This window comes from Oryx dammah, unplaced genomic scaffold (assembly GCF_014754425.2).
Source record: "Oryx dammah isolate SB20612 unplaced genomic scaffold, SCBI_Odam_1.1 HiC_scaffold_19, whole genome shotgun sequence".
Classification (NCBI taxonomy): domain Eukaryota; kingdom Metazoa; phylum Chordata; class Mammalia; order Artiodactyla; family Bovidae; genus Oryx; species Oryx dammah.
Window position 1 is genome coordinate 71,843,951 of NW_024070203.1, and position 20,729 is coordinate 71,864,679.

A 20,729-nucleotide genomic window follows, 5' to 3' on the forward strand; every position below is an offset into this window, starting at 1 on the left:
GTTACCATTATCTTTATACCTTCAAAGAAAAGACACAATCAATTTTACTTTCATAGTTTGTAGTATCAGAAGTCTTCTTTTGCTAGTTCTTAAACTTTATCCAAATAGTGTGACCAGATCATAAAAATACGAAGAACTCTGAGCATTAGAGTCCCGTAAATTTTTGCTGAAAATAATTTTATATTTTTCTGAAATTAACATGGTCACCTTTAGCAACATATGCTAATTTTTCTCTTTTTTATTAAAAGCACATCTTTGTAATAATTACTTAGATTCTGAAGCATTTCCTGTCACCTGTTTGCCAGTAAATAAGTTGTTGATGGAGAGGAAAGCCTTTGGCTGACATCATCAGGGTGAACTGTAGGATGCTAATGTTTAGTTTTCTTTCCCTATCTCATTCTTGATATATATTTAGGATAGCCTACTAAACAATTAGAATTCTATGAATATTTCAGTTCTTTTCTCTCTCCTTTCCCCTGCTCTTGAGTTTAGATAATGGACTTGCAAGATATTGTGTATATGTACATAAATAAATGTAAATAACTAGAAAAGAATATTAAAATGGATTGATCTGAAAAGGTAATTATTATGGAGGAGTTTTTCTTCATTTCAAAATGTTTATTCAGTAGGATATTTAAAATTCTTAGGCAATATATCCTACTGGCTCATATATCTTACATCACTTTACTAAATGTTCTGTAGCAAAGCAGCTTCTGCAAAAACAGAATCGGTCCTTTATCTTTAGATTAGCTGTAGAGATCTTCATGGAACAAACCATAAGTATTATTTAATTAAAGTTTTGAGTAATCAGTAAGCCAGTATTAATTAAATTTTTTGCTTAAGCCCAGCTATCACCTGAGCTAATTAACATTACGATAAAAATACCACTTGCTGTTAACATATCCTTTAAAGAATATGGTTTTTTTCCCTCCTTACCTCTCCATCTCCCTCCTCTCACTGACCTCCCAGGGAAATCTGAAGAACCAAACTGTGCTTGTGACCAGTTTCGCTGTGGAAATGGAAAGTGCATACCAGCAGCCTGGAAATGCAACAACATGGATGAATGCGGAGACAGTTCTGATGAAGAGATCTGTGCCAGAGAAGCGAATCCTCCAACATCTGCCTCCTTCCAGCCCTGTGCTTACAACCAGTTCCAGTGTCTGTCTCGGTTTACCAAAGTCTACACCTGCCTTCCCGAGTCTTTAAAATGTGATGGCAACATTGACTGCCTTGACCTCGGAGATGAGATCGACTGTGATGTGCCCACTTGTGGGCAGTGGTTAAAATATTTTTATGGTACTTTTAATTCTCCCAATTATCCAGACTTTTATCCTCCTGGAAGCAATTGCACCTGGTTAATAGACACTGGTGATCACCGCAAAGTCATCTTACGCTTCACAGACTTTAAACTTGATGGTACTGGTTATGGTGATTATGTCAAAATATACGATGGATTAGAGGAGAATCCGCACAAGCTTCTGCGTGTGTTGACCGCTTTTGATTCTCACGCGCCTCTCACTGTCGTGTCTTCTTCTGGACAGATAAGGGTCCATTTCTGCGCTGATAAAGTCAATGCGGCCAGGGGCTTTAATGCTACTTACCAGGTAGATGGCTTCTGTCTGCCGTGGGAGATCCCCTGCGGAGGGAACTGGGGCTGCTACACCGAGCAGCAGCGCTGTGATGGCTACTGGCATTGCCCAAACGGGAGGGACGAGATCAACTGTACCGTATGCCAGAAGGAGGAGTTCCCATGTTCCCGGAACGGCGTCTGCTACCCTCGCTCCGACCGCTGCAACTACCAGAACCACTGCCCAAATGGCTCCGATGAAAAAAACTGCTTTTTTTGCCAGCCAGGAAATTTTCATTGTAAAAACAACCGGTGTGTGTTTGAAAGCTGGGTGTGTGACTCTCAGGACGACTGCGGCGATGGCAGTGACGAGGAGAACTGCCCAGTGATTGTGCCAACCCGGGTCATCACCGCAGCCGTCATAGGGAGCCTCATCTGTGGCCTGCTGCTGGTCATTGCCTTGGGGTGCACCTGTAAGCTTTATTCTCTGAGAATGTTTGAACGAAGGTCAGTATCAAGACAGAGCTATGGTGTTGCGTGCTCTGTACAGTAAAAACATGGCCCAGATATTTACAACACATTTTTTAAGGAGATGAGCAATATATTTTTGTTACACTATTGGAGACAGAGCTACATATTGTCTGTGATTTATAAAATGACTATGAAAAGCGTATGATTCAAAAGGTTAATAAGCACATTAAAAAACAAACACTTAAGAGTTAACGAAGTGAGAAAAGGCAGTCTGTACTGTTTTCAGATTAACATGTTTTATCAGAATTTTGCAAGCTGTAATTCTTGGTTGTAGTGCTTTAACCTGAGTTTTTATAAATATTAATTCAACAATTCCAGACATTTGAGAGCCTTCTGTGTTCAAAGCAGTATACAGGTGAACAGGTGAGTAGGAGTAATCTCACAGGCAGTTTACAGTTAGAAGGAAGGAACTGATGGGTAGGATTAAATGATAAAACATATAAATGCCGTAAGAGCTATAAAATAAAGTGGTATAAAAGTCAGAGGATCTCAGTTAAGTAAGAAATGGTTCAGCGTGAAAGGGTGGCCCTCAGGGAGAGCAGTCTTCCACGTGGCAGAGGAGAGACCTGGAGAAGTTGATGGCAGAGAGGTCTTCTAGAAAGCTCCTGTGGAGACCATGACCATCAGCCCCAGGAGAGCTGCAAGTAATACATACAACAAAGAAGTCACATCCCAGACAGCCAAGAACAGATGCACAGTATCAAAACAACCATATGCTTCTTACTGGCATAAGTGAGCATAAGTGGCCAGAAATGTTTTACTACATTGCATCATAAAAGCAAGTAAGCAACATAAAGAGTGGTAAAGAACCCACCTGCAGTGCAGGGCATGTAAGAGACATGGGTTTGATCCCCGGGTAGAGAAGATCCCTGGAGGAGGGCATGGCAGCCCACTCCAGTATTCTTGCCTGGAGAAGCCCCATGGACTGAGGAGCATGGAGGATTACAGTCCATAGAGTCGCAAAGAGTTGGACACAACTGAAGGGACTTCGCACGCACGCACGCACGCACCATAAGAGCACAGTGAAGACCAGAGGTCTTGAGTTTAAGAACAAGTTATTCCAGAATGGGTTTTGGCAACTCATTTCACTGTTTTCCTTACCTGAAAAGTAAATGTGTTGGACTTGATGAATAAAGTGTCTTCTAAGAATATTCAAATACTTTCACCTCAAGTCTCAAGCCCTTATGATCTCAGAAGGGTAAAGATCTAGTACTTTTATCTTTTACAGGGATATTTAATTTATTAAAACTTAGTGATCCAGGCCCCTAGTGTAAAATCACATGAGGCTGGACTGTCCGCTTCATCTCTGTGTTCTCAGTGTAGGGTAGTATAGATACATGTAGGATAGTATAGATACTCACCAAATGTTGACTGATTCTGCTTTACAAATGAAAAAATATACTAAAATTCAGATTGTTTTAATTGTTGATAATTAAAGAATTACTGTTTTGGCTTGCCCTTTTTTTTTTTTTTTTAACTCCTTTCATCCCTTTGTTTCTCTCAAAGATCATTTGAAACACAGTTGTCCAGAGTGGAAGCAGAATTGTTAAGAAGAGAAGCTCCTCCCTCTTATGGACAATTGATCGCTCAGGGTTTAATTCCACCAGTTGAAGATTTTCCTGTTTGTTCACCTAATCAGGTATGTTACAATTTATGATTTCTATTTCAGTACCTCTTAAAATGAGATCTATACTTACATGTAATGGTGAAGGACCCTTGATTGTGTCAGAATTTCTGCAGTGAGTCAAGAATTAAATAAATGGAAGATTTGAAATTATACAGTTGACTCCTGAACAGTGTGGGGGTTAGGCGTGTCAGTGCTCCATGCAGGTGAAAACTCACATGTAAATTTATAGTTGAGCTTCCCAGGTGGCCCAGTGGTAAAGAATCCACCTGCCAGTGCAGGAGATGCAGTTCAGTCCCTGGGTTGGGAAGATCCCCTGGAGAGGGAAATGGCAACCCACCCTGGTATTCTTGCCTGGGAAATCCCATGGACAGAGGAGCCTGGGCTACAATCCATGGGGTCACAAGACAGCTGGACGTGACTGAGCAACTAAACAACAACTTTATAGTCAGCCTTCTGTCTAGAATTCAGCGTCCACAATTTCAGCCAACCGTAGATGACGTGGTGCTGTAGTATTTGCCATTGAAAAAAAGTCTGTAAATAAGTGCACCTGGGCAAGCCCATGTTGCTCAAGGGTCTACTCTAGTTGTTTCCTTATATTTTAACAAATTCAAAAGTATAGTTTTCATTCTTCACTTCTTATTTGGTTACGTGAATCTTACGCATTTTAATGTTTGCTACTGCTGCTAAGTCACTTCAGTCGTGTCCGACTCTGGGTGACCCCATAGACGGCAGCCCACCAGGCACCCCCATCCCTGGGATTCTCCAGGCAAGAACACTGGAGTGGGTTGCCATTTCCTAATGTTTAGGATGTGCTTAGTTGCTCAGTCTTGTCCAACTCTTTGCGACCCCATAGACTGTAACCCACCAGGCTTCTCTGTCCATGGAGTTCTCCAGGAGAGGGTTGCCATACCCTTCTCCAGGAGATCTTCCCCACCCAGGGATCAAACCCGTGTCTCTTATGTTTCCTGCACTGGCAAGTGGGTTCTTTACCACTAGCGCCACCTGGGAAAGCCTAATGTTTAGAATAATATAGTACATTGAAATTCAAAAGTAAAGTCTGACAACTTATTTTCTACTTGAACTATTTCAAAGATTTAAGAATAAATACTAAAGTTGATATGCTTAGAAATACATTAGTAACATGCAAGATTAAAATAAGTCATTGAAAAGAAATTAATATTTCCACCTGCCTTGAGAGAAAACCTCTTCACAGCTGAATTTTACAATGCTTAAAAATCCATATCATTTTCTTTAAATAGTGACTCATTCTTTTTTTGTAATTTTTTTAGTTTATTTGGAGTATAGCCAGTTAATAATGTTACGAAAGTTTCAGGTGGATGGCAAAGGAATTCAACCATATATATTTATGTATCCATTCTCCCCCAAACTCCCCTCCCATATAGTCATTCTTTATTAATGTTGCTGAATTCTTTAAATTTTTGTTAGCAATTTTTTAAATTGAAATGTTTATTTACAGTGTTGTCTTAGTTTCTGGTATACAGCAAAGTGATTCAGTTATATACATAGTTATATACATTCTTTTTCATATTTTTTTCTGTAATAGGTTATTACAAGATGCTGAATATAGTTCCTGGCAATTGCTTTTTAAATTTCTTTTTCAGTTCTTAAAGTTGTGCCAGGGTTCATAAGGCCATAAAGGTTTATACATTTAAAATGTAAATTCATCATGAAATAATTCTAAAAATTGTTCCCAGTATCAAAATTAAGAAAAATTGTTAGACATTGTTTTCCCAGTGGTTGAAAGTAAAAGTCGCTCAGTCGTGTCTGACTCTTTGCGACTCCATGGATAGTCCATGGAATTCTCCAGGCCAGAATACTGGAGTGGGTAGCTGTTTCCTTCTCCAGGGGATCTTCCCAACCCAGGGATTGTACCCAGGTTTCCTGCTTTGCAGTCAGGTTCTTTCCCAACTGAGCCACCAGGGAAGCCCAGTGATTAATTCCATTCAAAATGAAAGTGCATTTCCTTTTTGGTAAACGAGATTTCTGATTGCAATCTGTCACTTTATTTGAGTCTTTTTAGGAAATCTTTGTGAGAATTTATAGTTTTAAAACATTTCTCTGAATATAATTTGCTAAGTAAATAATTGAGAATTTCCACTGGTTAATATTTTGTGTGCAACATAGGAAGAACCTACATTGTGGCTTTTTCATAATATATTGTTGTTCCTGCCATGGGGAAAGGTTCTTTTTAGGTAGGAATTCAGAGGATGGTTAATTCCATGCACCCCCCTCTACCGTCTGTCACCTACCACCAGTATACCTTGAGGGTACCTTCAAGAGTTTAGTCAACTGTGAGTTACATGGAGCATAGTCCACATATGATAGCCCTCCCTTCTAACACCAATTATAATTGTAAGTTCAGGGGCTCCGCAAACCATCCTCAGGTTGATAATTCACTAGAAAGCCTCAGAGCTCAATGAAAGCTGTTATTTACCGTGGTGTAACTTTTATTGCTGGGAAAGGACCCAGATTTTAAATCAGCCAAAGTAAGAGACATATAGAACAGGGTTCAGGAGAGTACCAAACACAAGCCTTCTAATTGTCTTTTCCCTATAATGTCAGGACAGTGTAACTCAACACCAGTGAATGACAATATGCATACTTAAAACATTGCCATCTAGGGAAGTTCACCCAAACCTGGTGTCCAAGGTTTTTATAGGAGCTCCATCACATAGCCACAGTTCATCGCACACGTGACTGATCCCAGTCTCTAGCCCTTCAGAGATTGACTGATTCTGCTGATTGAAAGCCCTCACCCTGCATCACATTTGTGTGGCTCAGAGCCTCCACCTGAAACACTGTTACTCTCTGGCTGGCCCAAGGCTCCACACAATGACACTTCCATCAAAGATGACATTCCAGGGATTGAGACCTCTTCCCAGAAGTAAAGGGCAAAGGTCAGACTTCATTTTGGGTAAAGTTTCATTAACTCCCCATAACAGCTTTCCTCTTGGGTTATAATTTACCCTGAGAGAATTTTGATTCAAAAAAGTTTTAAAACATGTTTGTAAACTAGATTTTATTCAGTTAATGAGATTAAATTCTCAAGTTTGAAACTTTTGTTAACAAAGTATCAAATACCTATATTAGTTTTTAAAAAGAATTATTTTCGGATTACCATCTCATTCAAAATAGCAATCCTTTCTGAGGCATGCTTTCTTTCTTCTTCTTCATAAACTGAAGAAGTATATGAAATTATTCCTAAAACAATCATGAGATCCCCTTGTAGAACTGAATTGGCAGTCATTTAATTAAGTAGACTTTGAAATGAGTAGAGAACTTCATCTCACTATGGCAGACTGTACTGTTAAAGTTGGCTTTGAAGTGTCCTGAAGGCGTTGTGGATCTCAGCTGCCTAAGAAGGGAGGATAGCTGAAGAGCCTGTGTTCCTTGCTGGATTTAATGACAGTGCTCACACAAAACCTTAGAACTTGAATGCCAGATGAGGAGAACCAGATCTGTGGAGTTCGTAGGGATGTGAACCACTTTTAGTTTATATTCATAACTGGTGAAAAATCTTACTGGCATACTAAATTTATATATGCTGATATTCAGATTTCTTATTGACAATATGTTCTTTATTAAGGCCAGACTATGAGATAGTCCTATGATAGTAGCTTCTTAGCTTTCTGTGAATTATGTTTCAGGGATTATATTCAAAAAGTCTATATGGTAATCATAAATAAATGCAGTACCAGTCACAGAGAGAGATGGAGAACATACTATCACATTTTCTTATTCTCTTCCCTTCTTTTCTTCTGTGAGGATGAGGGGCAAGAGGCATTCATTTTGGCAGATAGAAGCTGTATCTTCATTTGAAAGGGAGTATATCAACTTACCGCTGTTTCTTGAAAATACTGTGTTTTAAAAATACTAAATGCCAGATTGATGAAAGCTGTGTTTGTTCCAAGTTTGATTACTCCTTTTTATAACCACTAGATGGAGCTTAAAGACTATTTTTATAACAGTAGCTTGTTGGGTTTTTGTCTTTTTTTTTTTTAAATAATTCTGATAGTCATTCATCTACAAAAAAAAAGTAGGTTTTTCTTTCAGTTGAGCAATATGGTCACCTCTCAAATGCACTAGTTAAAAATCATCAGTTTTCAAAGAATAAGGTTATAATTTATGTTTAACATGACAATAAGACTTAAATCTTTAAGACTGAGAAGAAACCTAAATGTCTCAGATACCATTGAATAGTGCTATAAACAAATTATTTTCTTTGACTTTCTGTTTTCTGTGCTGCATTACAAATATAATAATTCCTCTGTTTATGGTAATATAAATAAATTCTCAGTATCTACTCATCCAACAAATCCTTGGTTTTGACCTTGTAAATCAAGTCTGATTTGTTCTCTTCTAAACAAACAGATAAACAGCCTGGTTTTCACACTCCTATAAGTCATTTAGAGAATTATGGTAGAGATTATTCTATGCTCCTAGCTAAAGAAGTAACAAATAATTTCATTTTCATCTTTGGTACATTTCTAGGATTGGATTACTGTGTGAAGTTTTAAAACAAAATTGCTGTTGTGATTGACATTATCATTTTAAAGTTCATATATAAGTATCAAGAAAATCTTAAACACGATGAACAGTGGTTCCAGTTATAGGTTAGTTTCTGGAGTGGGATGAACCTGTATTAATGAGAGAATTTAATTTATCTTTCATAGACCCTAACAATGAGTAATAGAATTTTTATCCACAACAGTTTTAATACCTTGTTTTCATCTGTCTTAAGATCTTTTTTTTTTTTTTTTTGCAGGCGTCTGTTTTGGAAAACCTGAGGCTGGCTGTACGGTCTCAGCTTGGATTTACTTCCATCAGGCTTCCTATGGCAGGCAGATCCAGCAACATCTGGAATCGTATTTTTAATTTTGCAAGGTCACGCCATTCAGGGTCATTGGCTCTGGTCTCAGCAGATGGAGATGAGGTTGTCCCTAGCCAGAGTACCAGCAGAGAACCTGAAAGAAATCATACTCACAGAAGTCTGTTTTCCGTGGAGTCTGACGACACAGACACAGAAAATGAGAGAAGAGATATGGCAGGAGCATCGGGTGGGGTTGCAGCTCCTTTGCCCCAAAAAGTCCCTCCCATGACAGCTGTAGAAGCAACGGTGGGAGCAAGTGGAAGTTCCTCCACTCAGAGCACCCGAGGGGGTCACACAGAGACCGGACGGGATGTGACTAGCGTGGAACCCCCCAGTGTGAGTCCAGCACGGCACCAGCTCACAAATGCGCTAAGTCGAATGACTCAGGGGCTACGTTGGGTACGTTTTACATTAGGGCGATCAAGCTCTGTGAATCAGAACCAGAGCCCTTTGAGACAACTTGATAATGGGGTAAATGGAAGAGAAGAAGATGATGATGTTGAAATGCTAATTCCAGTTTCTGAAGGAGCTTCAGACTTTGATGTGAATGACTGCTCCAGACCGCTTCTTGATCTTGCCTCCGATCAAGGGCAAGGGTTCAGACAACCATATAGTGGAACAAATCCTGGAGTGAGGCCAAGTAGTCGTGACGGCCCTTGTGAGCGCTGTGGTATCGTCCACACTGCCCAGATCCCGGACTCTTGCTTAGAAGCAACACTGAAAACTGAAACGAGTGATGATGAAGCTTTGTTACTTTGTTAGGTACAGATCCCGTCAGGGAGCTTGGATACAAGTTGGAGCAATATCCATTCATTGTTTTGTAACTTTACAATTAAACTAGTTTTCATTTAAAAAGAAAAAAAAAGATGCAGGGTGATTTCTTATTATCATATGTTAGCCTGCATGGTTAAATTAAACAACTGTAACTCTATGAACTTTAGAGTTTACCATTTTAGCAGCTAAAAATGCATTATGTATTCAGATTGTTCAGTAAAGTTTTTCCATTTGTTTCTAATTGTTTTCATTCCGGTACTGTGGTTAGCAGTAGAGATATGGCTGCTGAAGCTCATTTGACTGTCAGTTTATCTATCCTATGTTAAAATATTTCTTTGTTCAGAATAATACCTTCTTTTAATTAAACCCTTTATGCTTTTGCCAACACATCTTGTAAGTGTATATAAAAAGTAAAAATTCCTTATACTCATCTATTTTTATTTATATAACATTTGTCTAAGCGTTACTGTATTTCATCATAACATGAGCTTGTCAAAGGGAAAAAAAAAACTGTCTAAAATTTTTTCTCTCATGTTTGACATGCAATGATGTGAAATTTAGATAGTTAGATAAATTAATGGCAAAAAACAAAACTCTTTTATAGGTTTTCTAATGTTGACTTTAATATTCTAATATGGTACAAACCAAATGGTAAAAATCCCAAGTCATTTCTTTTTCATCTTTATTTAAGGACAGAATTAAGCAGATGAAGATATTCTACTATGCATTAAATCTAGAACTTTATGTGTACAAAAACTGTACAAGATAAGTTCCAACTGGTAATGTCTTTCCCTGATACAGGGTTATGCTTGTATTGGACCCTAGGGATTTGCACTAAAAATCATATTAAGGTCTCAGATGAGTTTAGTGCAGAAGCACTATCACTTTAAATACTATTATTTGCTATCATGATGACTATATTTCCATAGCTTTTTGTGGGGGGTGGTGAGGGGGCATTTTTATTACAACTTGAGGTTGCTTTGCTGGTTTCATATTTATTTGTTGTATTTAAAGACTGCATTCTTGTAAGAAAGTGATTTTTTTTCAATATATTTTATTCATGAGGGGAGGATCATGCTACATGAAAAGCAAATTAAGAAGTCATTCAGATCCCCTCCCTTTTTAAAGTAAAGTGAATTGCAAAACCCCGCATATTTTTTTATTGTCAGTTCCCATTTATTTATTCTTTAGCTGTCTGTTTTAGTAGCTTAATGATTGAGTATGAAAAATGTATTTGTGTGTGATTATTGCTATTTATTAAATTTTAACTACTTTGCTGAATGTCATTTTAAAGCATGTTTGCGGTCTTGTGTATTTGTCGTGTTATGCTGTCAGGAAGAACTGACTGAAATGTTTTAATATGTATCAAAAATTAAAATTACTTTTTTTGTATTGCCTTGAGGTACTTTTTAACTTGAAGTTGCTCTTTATTTTTGTTCATTTGGTGTATATACAAATTCAGGCCATGAAATATGCAGTATGTCTAGAAGAAAAATTAAAGGGAGATAGTCTTTCTTAACTCCCTTATCATAAAGTAGTAGCTTATACCAGTTCTCAAGGGTAAAAATCCCTAAGGATCTGAATATTATTTTGCCTTTGAAAAAATTAATGTATCTTAGAAGATTCAGTAACTCTAGCAGTTCTCTTTTCATATTATTTTCAGACATTTTAAACTCCTATGCAATATTTTACTGTCAGAATTTGGGTTACCAAATTAACCTTGTTTGGGTCCTACTAATTATATACTATTATGTATAGGGTTTTTGTTTTTGTTTTCTGGCATGTGTTTTTAATTTCTTTGTTTAAATTAACTAATACATCTTCTTGGTTTAAACATTAAAAAAATCAAGTCCATCTCCCTACTCCTGACACTCATCTTTTAGTTCCCTTTCGAAGAAAAAGGTACAAACACTACATTCTTGTATACCCCCCAGAAATACCATATATATACATAAATGTATCCACATGTATAAATGCTATATGATATAACACAAATTTTAACATACTATGCATTCTTTTCTGCACTTCTTTTCAAAGGCAAGGTATATCTACTACTGTTTGAATGTTAAAAGTAAAGTTATGTATTTTTGTTTTTTGACTTTTCACATTTAGACATTTGATCTGTCCTGAATTTAAGGCTCCACTATTTTTTTTTTCCTAGGTAACTACCTAGTTACTGCAAGACTGTTTATTAAATCTATCCTTTCCTCACTTTTGCAAATGACCCTTTTATCATATTGCAGATTTTCATATTGTGTAGATACGTTTCTAGACTCCCATTCCATTCTCTTCAGTTGACCTGCCTTTCTTTTTTTGTACCAGTCTTCCACTGTTTTAATAACTAATTTTTAAGTATTCAAATGGTGGTGAGGTGGTGAAGTCGCTCAGTCGTGTCCGACTCTTTGCGACCCCATGGACTGTAACCTACTAGGCTTCTCCATCCATGGTATTCTCCAGGCAAGAATACTGGAGTGGATTGCCATTTCCTTCTCCAGGGGATCTTCCCAACCCAGGGATCAAACCCAGGTCTCCCGCATTGGAGGCAGACGCTTTAACCTCTGAGCCACCAGGGACGCCCAAGTATTCAAATATTCTTGCTTATTTTTCCAGTTGAACTTTAGAACCAACCCTTGAATTCCACCAAACAAACCCATAGGACTTTTTTTTTTTCCTGACAGTTTTATAGATCAGCTTGGGGAAATTTGACATCATTATCATGTTAAAAATTCTGTCTAAACCATCTAAAAATGGCTCCCATTTGTCCAAGTCTTTTTGTTGTTTCCTTTGAAGATATTTCACATTTTACTTTACTGAGATCTTGTAATGTTCTTCAAGAGTTCTAGAAATTTTATTATTTTTGTTACCATTATTAAGGAAGTCCTTTCGATTTATAATTTAGTCTTATTTTAGTATATACAAACGGTAAAATGTTTTCTACTCAGCTACCAGACTCTGATTTTCTTATGGTTTCTAACAGTACTTAATATTTTTGTGTTTTCCAGTTATACAGTCATGTCTTCCAGTTTGCATACCTCTTTTTATGTCTTGCTTGCATTGTCTAGTTTTTCTAGAATAATGTTAAGATACATTGGCTATAATGAACTGGGTTGAGATATATACATTTAGTTAATCATATTAAGGAGTATCTGTTGACCCCTATTTTTAAAAAAAGATTAGTCAAGATTGCATGTTGAATTTTATCACATGTCTTTTCATTTTCTTTGGAGATCATATGATTTTTCTCCTTTGACCTTTTAATATGAATTTTATTAATATATTTTGTACCATCCTTAAATTCCTGAAATAAACTCTGCTTGACCATATGTATTATTCTTTCAATGTATTTCCAGATTATTTCACATTTTATTTAGACTTGTGTCTGTACTCATCAGTGCAGTTAGTCGTGTGTGTGTGTGTGTATGCACCTTTGTGCACTACCTTTAGGAAGCTTTGTTACTGATTTTATGCTGGTAAATTGGAAATATTTTTCTTTCTCCTGAGTTCTGGAACAGTTTGCATAACATTGGAATTTTCCTTAAGATTTCAGTGAAATTATCTGGTGCTGGTCAATGTTTGGCAAATAGCTCTTTAACAGCTCTTTTAGTATTTGTGGTAACTGGTGTGTGTAGTTTCTGTGTCTTAGCTAGGACCATCAACCATCCATATTATCCAGGTTTTCAAGTTCATTTCCTAGTGATGAGCAGAGTTACCCCTTTTGTGTGTGTGGCTCTTTCCCCTTAGTATGTATTATGCTTGCTCCCTTATTTTCTTAATTAAGATAGCTAGTAGTTGACCTAATTTGCTGTTTTTGTCTGCTTGTTTCACCCCAAGTGGTGTGCTTTGAGTGTCTCTTTTATTATTTTTCTGTTTTCCAATTAATTGATTTCCTTAAATAAATGTCCTACTTTTTGCTTTCCTTGTTTATTTTGTTGTTTTTTTTTTAACTCCTTGTTAGCGTTCAATTTAATCATTTTTATTTTTTCTTAATTATTAATATGAGATTTAATTCTGTTCAGTTCAGTTCAGTCACTCAGTCGTGTCCAACTCTGCGACCCCATGAACCGCAGCACACCAGGCCTCCCTGTCTATCGCCAACTACCAGAGTCCACCCAAACCCATGTCCATCGAGTCAGTGATGCCATCCAACCATCTCATCCTCGGTCATCCCCTTCTCCTGCCCTCAATCTTTCCCAACAGCAGGGTCTTTTCAAATAAATCAGCTCTTCACATGAGGTGGCCAAAGTATTGGAGCTTCAGCTTCAACATCAATCCTTCCAATGAACGTCCAGGACTGATCTCCTTTGGGATGGACTGGTTGGATCTCCTTGCAGTCCAAGGGACTCTCAAGAGTCTTCTCTAACACCACAGTTCAAAAGCATCAATTCTTCAGCGCTCAGCCTTCTATATAGTCCAACTCTCACATCCATACCTGACCACTGGAAAAACCATAGCCTTGACTAAACAGACCTTTGTTGACAAAGTAATGTCTCTGCTTTTTAATATGCTGTCTAGGTTGGTCATAACTTAATTCTGAGTTCTGCTTAAATAGGCCAAAACACTTAGGTGTGTTAGTGTTGGCATTACTTTTATATTCCAGGTGTTCTGAAGTTTGTTTTTATTTCCTCCTTAACCCACAAGTTGTATAAAAAAAGCCTTTTTTCCTTTTTTTTTTGCTATGTATTGTTTTTTGTTTTACCAAATAATAGCAGATTCAGTGTGGGTATTGGTACTGTTTTCTGATTGCTTTATTATATATTTTTTTTTTGCATCAGAATCAGATAATGTTATGTGTATTATATTTACTGTGGGGAGTTTATCTTTCCTTAACTTTTAATACCCAGGATTATTATTTTTTTACATATATTCCCTGTTTACCGGATGTAGATTTTATTAGATATTACTCAGTTTATCATGTACCGTTTAGATCTTCTCCCCTGTACTCTGTGTTATCAGTCTATCCGTCAGAGCTCCAGTGTTGGTATGAAGGAAGAGGGGCAGCCATGGGGCTGTGTCACACGGGCTCAGAGGTCGCAGCCCCGCCTCAGCTCATGTCACTCACTAGGACTGAACATAAGCACGTGATGAGGGGAGTCTTCCAGCAAGACGTTGGCGTTTCAGCTGCTACTACTGCTTACCCCTGTCATCCACTGTTAAGCTGGAAATAAATGCATTTGACGTTTAGAATAAAGGGAAAAAGAGCAGACTGAATTCACTAGGTGTTCATTGAGTCTCTACCACAGACCCAGCAATACTGCGGTGACCTGCCTGCTGCTTGCCACTCAAGTCGCTTGGCCGTTCCCTCACCCTTCCTCCTGAATTCCAGGGAGAAAAGGACCACAACTCGACCCATTTTACTCAAGTGGGCCCCTGTTTAAAAACAGATGGACATCTCTGCACAAGCTTCTTAGGACCTACTCTCAGAAGGGCCAAAATATCACTTCTACCGTGTGCTGTTGGTCAAACAAACCACTAAAGCCAACCCAGATTCCACAGAAAGACAAATAGACTCCACTCCATAGTAGACCTAGCAAAGAATTTGTGACATCTATAATCCATCTCAGGAGAGTACCTGATGCGTAAGAAACACCAAATTGCCAGAATTAATATCTTAAGCAGAAAAACAGTGCGACAGTCCCAGTAAGAGGGTCACTTGTGAACTTCCCTGGTGGTCCAGTGGCTGGGAGACTGCCAGTGCCAGGGACACGCGTCTGATCCCTGGTCCAGGAAGATCCCACATGCTGCAGAGCAACTAAGCCCGCTCGCCACAACTACTGAGCCCACACACCGCCACTACTGAATCCCATGCTCCAAAACAAGCCACTGCAGTGAGAAGCCCACACTCCAAAACCCAGAGTAGTCTCCACTCACTGCAACGAGAGAAAGCCCATGTGCAGCAAGGAACACCCAGGGCAGCCAAAAATAAATCATTTTTTTTTTAAAAAAGAAACTCATTTGCTAAAAGGATATCACATTAACTCAGCTCCTCTGTCATACATCAAGTACATTAATCGTGCATATCTTGGTTATTAGAAATACAACAGTGTAACAATTAGCCTTAGTATATTTGGATGAGAAATCAGAGCATTGATGCAAATTTAGATAAGCATATTTAGGCAGTATGAATGTTAAGGTTAATAATATTTTTCAACTAAGTTTATATGTTATTGTAACCTACAGGCTTCCTTCATAGCTCAGTCGGTAAAGATTCCACCTGCAATGCAGGAGACCCAGGTTCAGTTCCTGGGTCGGGAAGATCCCCTGGAGAAGGAAATGGCAACCCACTCCAGTATTCTTGCCTGGAGAATTCCATAAGCAGGATCGTGGCGGGCTACAGTCCATGGACTTGCAAGAGTCTATAAAATATTTTTAAATTTTGAGAGGCAATGTCGTGGATAAAAACAGAGCCGCATTGCCTGCCCTACTTCCTATCATGCAATCTTCAGTAAGTCCCTTAATCACTCTGCACTTTAGATCTTCATCTATCAGTGGAGATGACGGGCCTCTTGGAATATTACTGTATGTAAAGCTCTTGAAGCAGTGCCTGGCTCATCGTAAGGACTACATCTTTGCTATTACTGTCATTGAATATTAAACAGAAAACGTCTCTGAAGCTTGAGTTAGATGAGATCTTGTATGTGAAAAGTCCAGAAATATTCATGGTTTCTGAAACCATGAAGATGTGCTTCCTGGGTGCTTCTGAGGGCAACCACTTCCCCTGGGATCATCATGGACAAGAACCAGCAACCCACAATAAATGTCAGAATGGAGCAAGAAAAGGGGAAAAGAACCTAGCAGCCCATTTGTGATGAGTTCAAGGGAGTTCCAAGACCCAAGAGCCAGGACCTTGCTGAGCCTGGGATCTGAGGAAATTGCCATAGTGACTGAATCTGAAGAAGGGTCTTCTCGGGTCTCCTAGAACAGCAGTAATATTTTGATCACTTAGTCTCCTGTAGAAGGATCATTAGGGGCTTCCCTGATGGCTCAGGTGGTAGAGAATCTGCAATGCAGGAGACCTAGGTTTGATCCCTAGGTCCCTCCTCCCTGGAGGAGGGCATGGCAACCCACTTCAGTATTCTTGCCTGGAGAATCCCATGGACAGAGGAGCAAGGCGGGCTACAGGTCATGGAGGTCGAAGAGAATCAGACACGACTGAGCGACTAACTCTTTCACTTCACTTTCAGTCCCCTCACTGGAGCAAATGTGTGTACTCAACATCCAGAAGGAGAGAAGCCTCCTTCTGAGGGTTTGGGGAAGGAATAAAACAGGCCGCTTGTCTCTGAGCAACTGCACCAACCTTGGCCTGACTCCTTTGACTTCCTTTTCCGAGAGGCAAGTGTGGTAGGAGTCTCACTCACCCATGGGGTGGGACATTCCTAACTCCTCCACAGGCTCTTAAGTTGAGAATCACAGCAGTGGTTGGGAGGATTAAGTGAGACAATATATGTAAAAGCCAGTTAGAAGAGTGACTGTGAAGTGCAGCGTGAGTGCCCCACAAACAATAAAGGCGGCTACATGACCGTGTTATCAGTGCACTGCTCACCCTGCTGTCTTCCAGCACCAACTGTCCATATCTTGGACTTTCCCATAAGCTTTTGTTTGAAAAAAGTGGTTTGAGAATTAATAAATTTTGGAAACCAGTGCTAGAACATGACAAGACTAAGTTGCCCTAATTTAGGGCATGCATGGTTTGTTGTTATCGTTCAGTCACTAAATCGTGCCCGACTCTTTGCAACCCCATGGACGACAGCACACCAGGCTTCCCTATCCGTCACTGTCTCCCAGAGTTTGCTCGGATTCATGTCCACTGAGTCGCTGAGATATCTAACACATCATCCTCTGCCACCCCCTTCTCCTTTTGCCTTCAATCTTTCCCAGCATCAGGGTCTTTTCCAGTGAGCTGGCTCTTTACATCAGGTGGCCAAAGTATTGGAGCTTCAGCTTCAGCATCAATCCTTCCAATGAATATTCAGGGTTGATTTCCTTTAGGATTGTCTGGTTTGATCTGTTTACTGTCCAAAGGAATCTCAAGAGTCGTCACCAACACCACAATTCAAAAGCATCAGTTCTTTGGCACTCAGCCTTCTTTATGGTCCAACTCTCACATCTGTACATGACTACTAGAAAAACCACAGTTTTGACCATAAGGACCTTTGTTGGCAAAGTAATGTTTCTGCTTTTTAATACGCTGTCTAGGTTTGTCATTGTTTTTCTTCCAAGAAGCAAGTGTCTTTTAATTTCATGACTGCAGTCACCATCCACAGTGACATTGGAGTCCAAGAAAAGAAAGTCTGTTGCTGCTTCCAATTTTTCTCCATTTTTGCCGTGAATTGATAGGACCAGATACCATGATCTTAGTTTTTGAATGTTGAGTTTCAAGCCAGCTTTTTCACTCTTCTCTTTCACTTTCATCAAGAGACTCTTTAGTTCCCTCTTTGCTTTCTGCTATTAGGGTGGTGTCATCTGCATATCTGAGGTTATTGATATTTCTCCCAGCAATCTTTATTCCAGCTTGTGCTTCATCTAGCCCAGCGTTTCTCATGATGTACTCTATATATAAGTTAAATAAGCAGGGTGACAATATACAACCTTGATATACTCCTTTCCAATTTTGAACCAGTCCATTGTTCTATGTTCAGTCCTACCTGTTGCTTCTTAACCTGCATATGTGCCTTGGAAGGAATATTCCCACGTGGTCAAGGGAGGGTAAAACCCAAAGAAGCTTAATAGCCTCCCAGAAAGGAACATGTAAGCTTTACTAAGGAAAAATAATAGAGTGTAATGGGAAAGCAGGAGCTTTGGAGTCAGACACATTACAGTTTGAATCCTGGTTCTGCTACTTTAGATGTTTTAGAACTGAATGAATTACTTGATCTCACTAAATCTTATTATGCCATCTGGAAAGTGGGATAACATACATGCTTAAGGATTAAATTAAAGAAATAAGAGGTTGAAATAAATTTTAATTGTCATTATTACAGACTCATTATCCAAATTAAAATGATCTTTTTTTCCCAAACTCCCCTCCACTGAGTGTTATGCGTTTTGTATATTAGTAGAGTTTTAAGAGCATATTTCGTATAGTAAGAAATATGTCCTGTTTTTCTTGATTACATGGCTGTATCTCAATGAAAGGTAGATTCACTAAACAAAAGAGTGACATTTTAGCATAGACCTCTTTATTATATTATAAAAAAGGCCAAAATTATGAACTTCCATAGAACCCAGACCAAGCAATATATGGTTACATGCTATGGACTTAGAACATGTGTTGAGCAGGTATAAATAAAAGAAATAGAAAGAAGCTATTTCTATTAAAAAATTATGGTAACAAGCAATTTTCAAAAACTTTTCCCCATTTCACTACAGTATCAAGTTTTACTTGAATATTTATATTTCTCTCATAGCACCTCTATACACCTAGGTCAAGAAGATCCCCTGGAGGAGGGCATGGCAACCCACTCCAGTATTCTTGCCAGGAGAATCCCATGGACAGAAGAGCCTGGCGGGCTACAGTCCATAGGGTCACAATGAGTCTGACTTAACTGAAGCAACTTAGCACTCACAAGCGATTACTCTACAAATAATCTTCCTTATTTTTCAGAAAAGTAGTTGTTTTATTAAATTAGAGACAAAACGTATCATCTTCATCTACTTAGTGGTATAATGAAGTGGTTGGGGGCACCACTGGCTTTGAGATCTGAGTAACTAACTATATTACTTTGGCAATGAATCTCTCCGAGCCATAGTTTTTACATCTGTAAAACAACAGTAATATTGCCTACCTCATGGAGTTCTGTAGAGATGAGATGTCGTATACAAGAGCCTTGCTTAGCCCAGTACCAAGTGTATTAAAATTCAACAAATAGTCCATAAATATTTATGGAGAGAGTATTGTACACTCAGTAATCATGCTCTTTAAATCATAATGTGAAAACTTGGTTAATGTGAAGAATATATTTGATAACTCTAGAAAGTTATCATTTCATAATATGAAATTATACATTAGAGATGTCTATCAAGGATGCATTAGTCGTATTCAAGAGAACAAAGTAGCAAGCTATTTGCCTTTCCAACTTTAAAGGATAACAGCTGTCTATCACAGAGATAAAAGGTCACCAGGAATGGCTTGAAAGAAGTGAAAGTGTTAGGCAGTCGGTTGTGTCCAACTCTTTGTGACCCCATGGACTGTAGCCCACCAGTCTCCTCTGTCCATGAATTCTCCAGGCAGGAATATGGGTTGCCATTCCCATCTCTAGGAGATCTTCCCATCCCAGGGACTGAACACGGATCTCCCACATTGCAGGTGTATTCTTTCTTGTCTGAGTCACCTGGAAAGGAGTGGCTTACTGTTTATTTATAACAAATTGCTGAGCAGACCAAAGAAATAGTTGGTCTTTACAAGAAACCACCTTAGTGGTTTATTTCAGCATTACAGTTATTTATTTTGCAACAGATAATTGATATGTTTTCATAACACTCAAAGGAACTTTGAATTCTTATTGATACAAACCAAGTGCTAAAAAGTCCCTGCATAGAGTCTTGCATGTGATGTTGACAAGGTGAAAATGAAGTTAGTGAACCCCTTATGCACCACTGTGGTCTTGATAGGTCTTGGAATACAAAGATAAATACCATGCAGTTTTCACTTTCCAGAAACTCACAGATTAGTGCTCTTAGGTACACAGTTATGCAACAGATGGGTAGTTGGTATTATCCTTGACCTTAAACCACATTTTCACTGTGTTTGCCTTGTCTGATGCTCAATATCTCTCACGGAAAAACAGTAACTTTTCTCCTGAGATGTCTTTAAGATGAATAAAAGTTTTAATACAGAAGGGAGATTTCACCATACAACCTAATTTCCCTTCCAGTTACATCAGAGAAATAAAGTATAAAATAAGATGGCATAGACAGGACAGACAGGCTCTATTTTAGAGGCCGTGGGCCTGGGTGGGACTGCCACTGTTGTTCAGTCACTAAGTCGTGTCTGACTCTTTGCGACCCCATGGACTGCAGCACGCCAGGCATCTCTGTCCTTCACCATCTCCTGGAGTTGGCACAAACCCATGTCCACTGAGTCAGTGATACCACCCACCCATCTCATCCTCTGTTGCCCCTTCTCCTGGGTGAGACGTGTGCGGGTAAAAGGAGCTGCACCTTGACTACTGTCTCTCTATATCTCATGCTCTTCCTTGAACCCTGATTCCTTCAACATCCAGGGCATCAGTCCATCTACACAACTGGAGACAGTGTCCTGAGGACTCCAGAACCAAACCTACTATCCCTGCTTCAGCTGTGCTCTTCCTTTGAACCCTGATTCCTTCAACATCCAGGGCATC

At 38.9% G+C, this 20,729-nt stretch overlaps 1 protein-coding gene across 2 annotated transcripts in view; it reads left to right on the forward strand.

Annotated features, from left to right (window-relative positions):
* Positions 1-10,795, forward strand: part of LRP12 (LDL receptor related protein 12) — a 90,101-nt gene extending 79,306 nt beyond the window's left edge. For both annotated transcript variants that reach the window (XM_040261894.1, XM_040261895.1), the window contains 3 exons: positions 970-2,074; positions 3,605-3,737; positions 8,512-10,795. In XM_040261894.1, the coding sequence (XP_040117828.1) occupies positions 970-2,074; positions 3,605-3,737; positions 8,512-9,378 (2,105 nt within the window). In that variant the 3' untranslated portion in view covers positions 9,379-10,795. The remainder of the gene's footprint in view (positions 1-969; positions 2,075-3,604; positions 3,738-8,511) is intronic.
* The last annotated feature ends 9,934 nt before the right edge of the window (positions 10,796-20,729 follow it).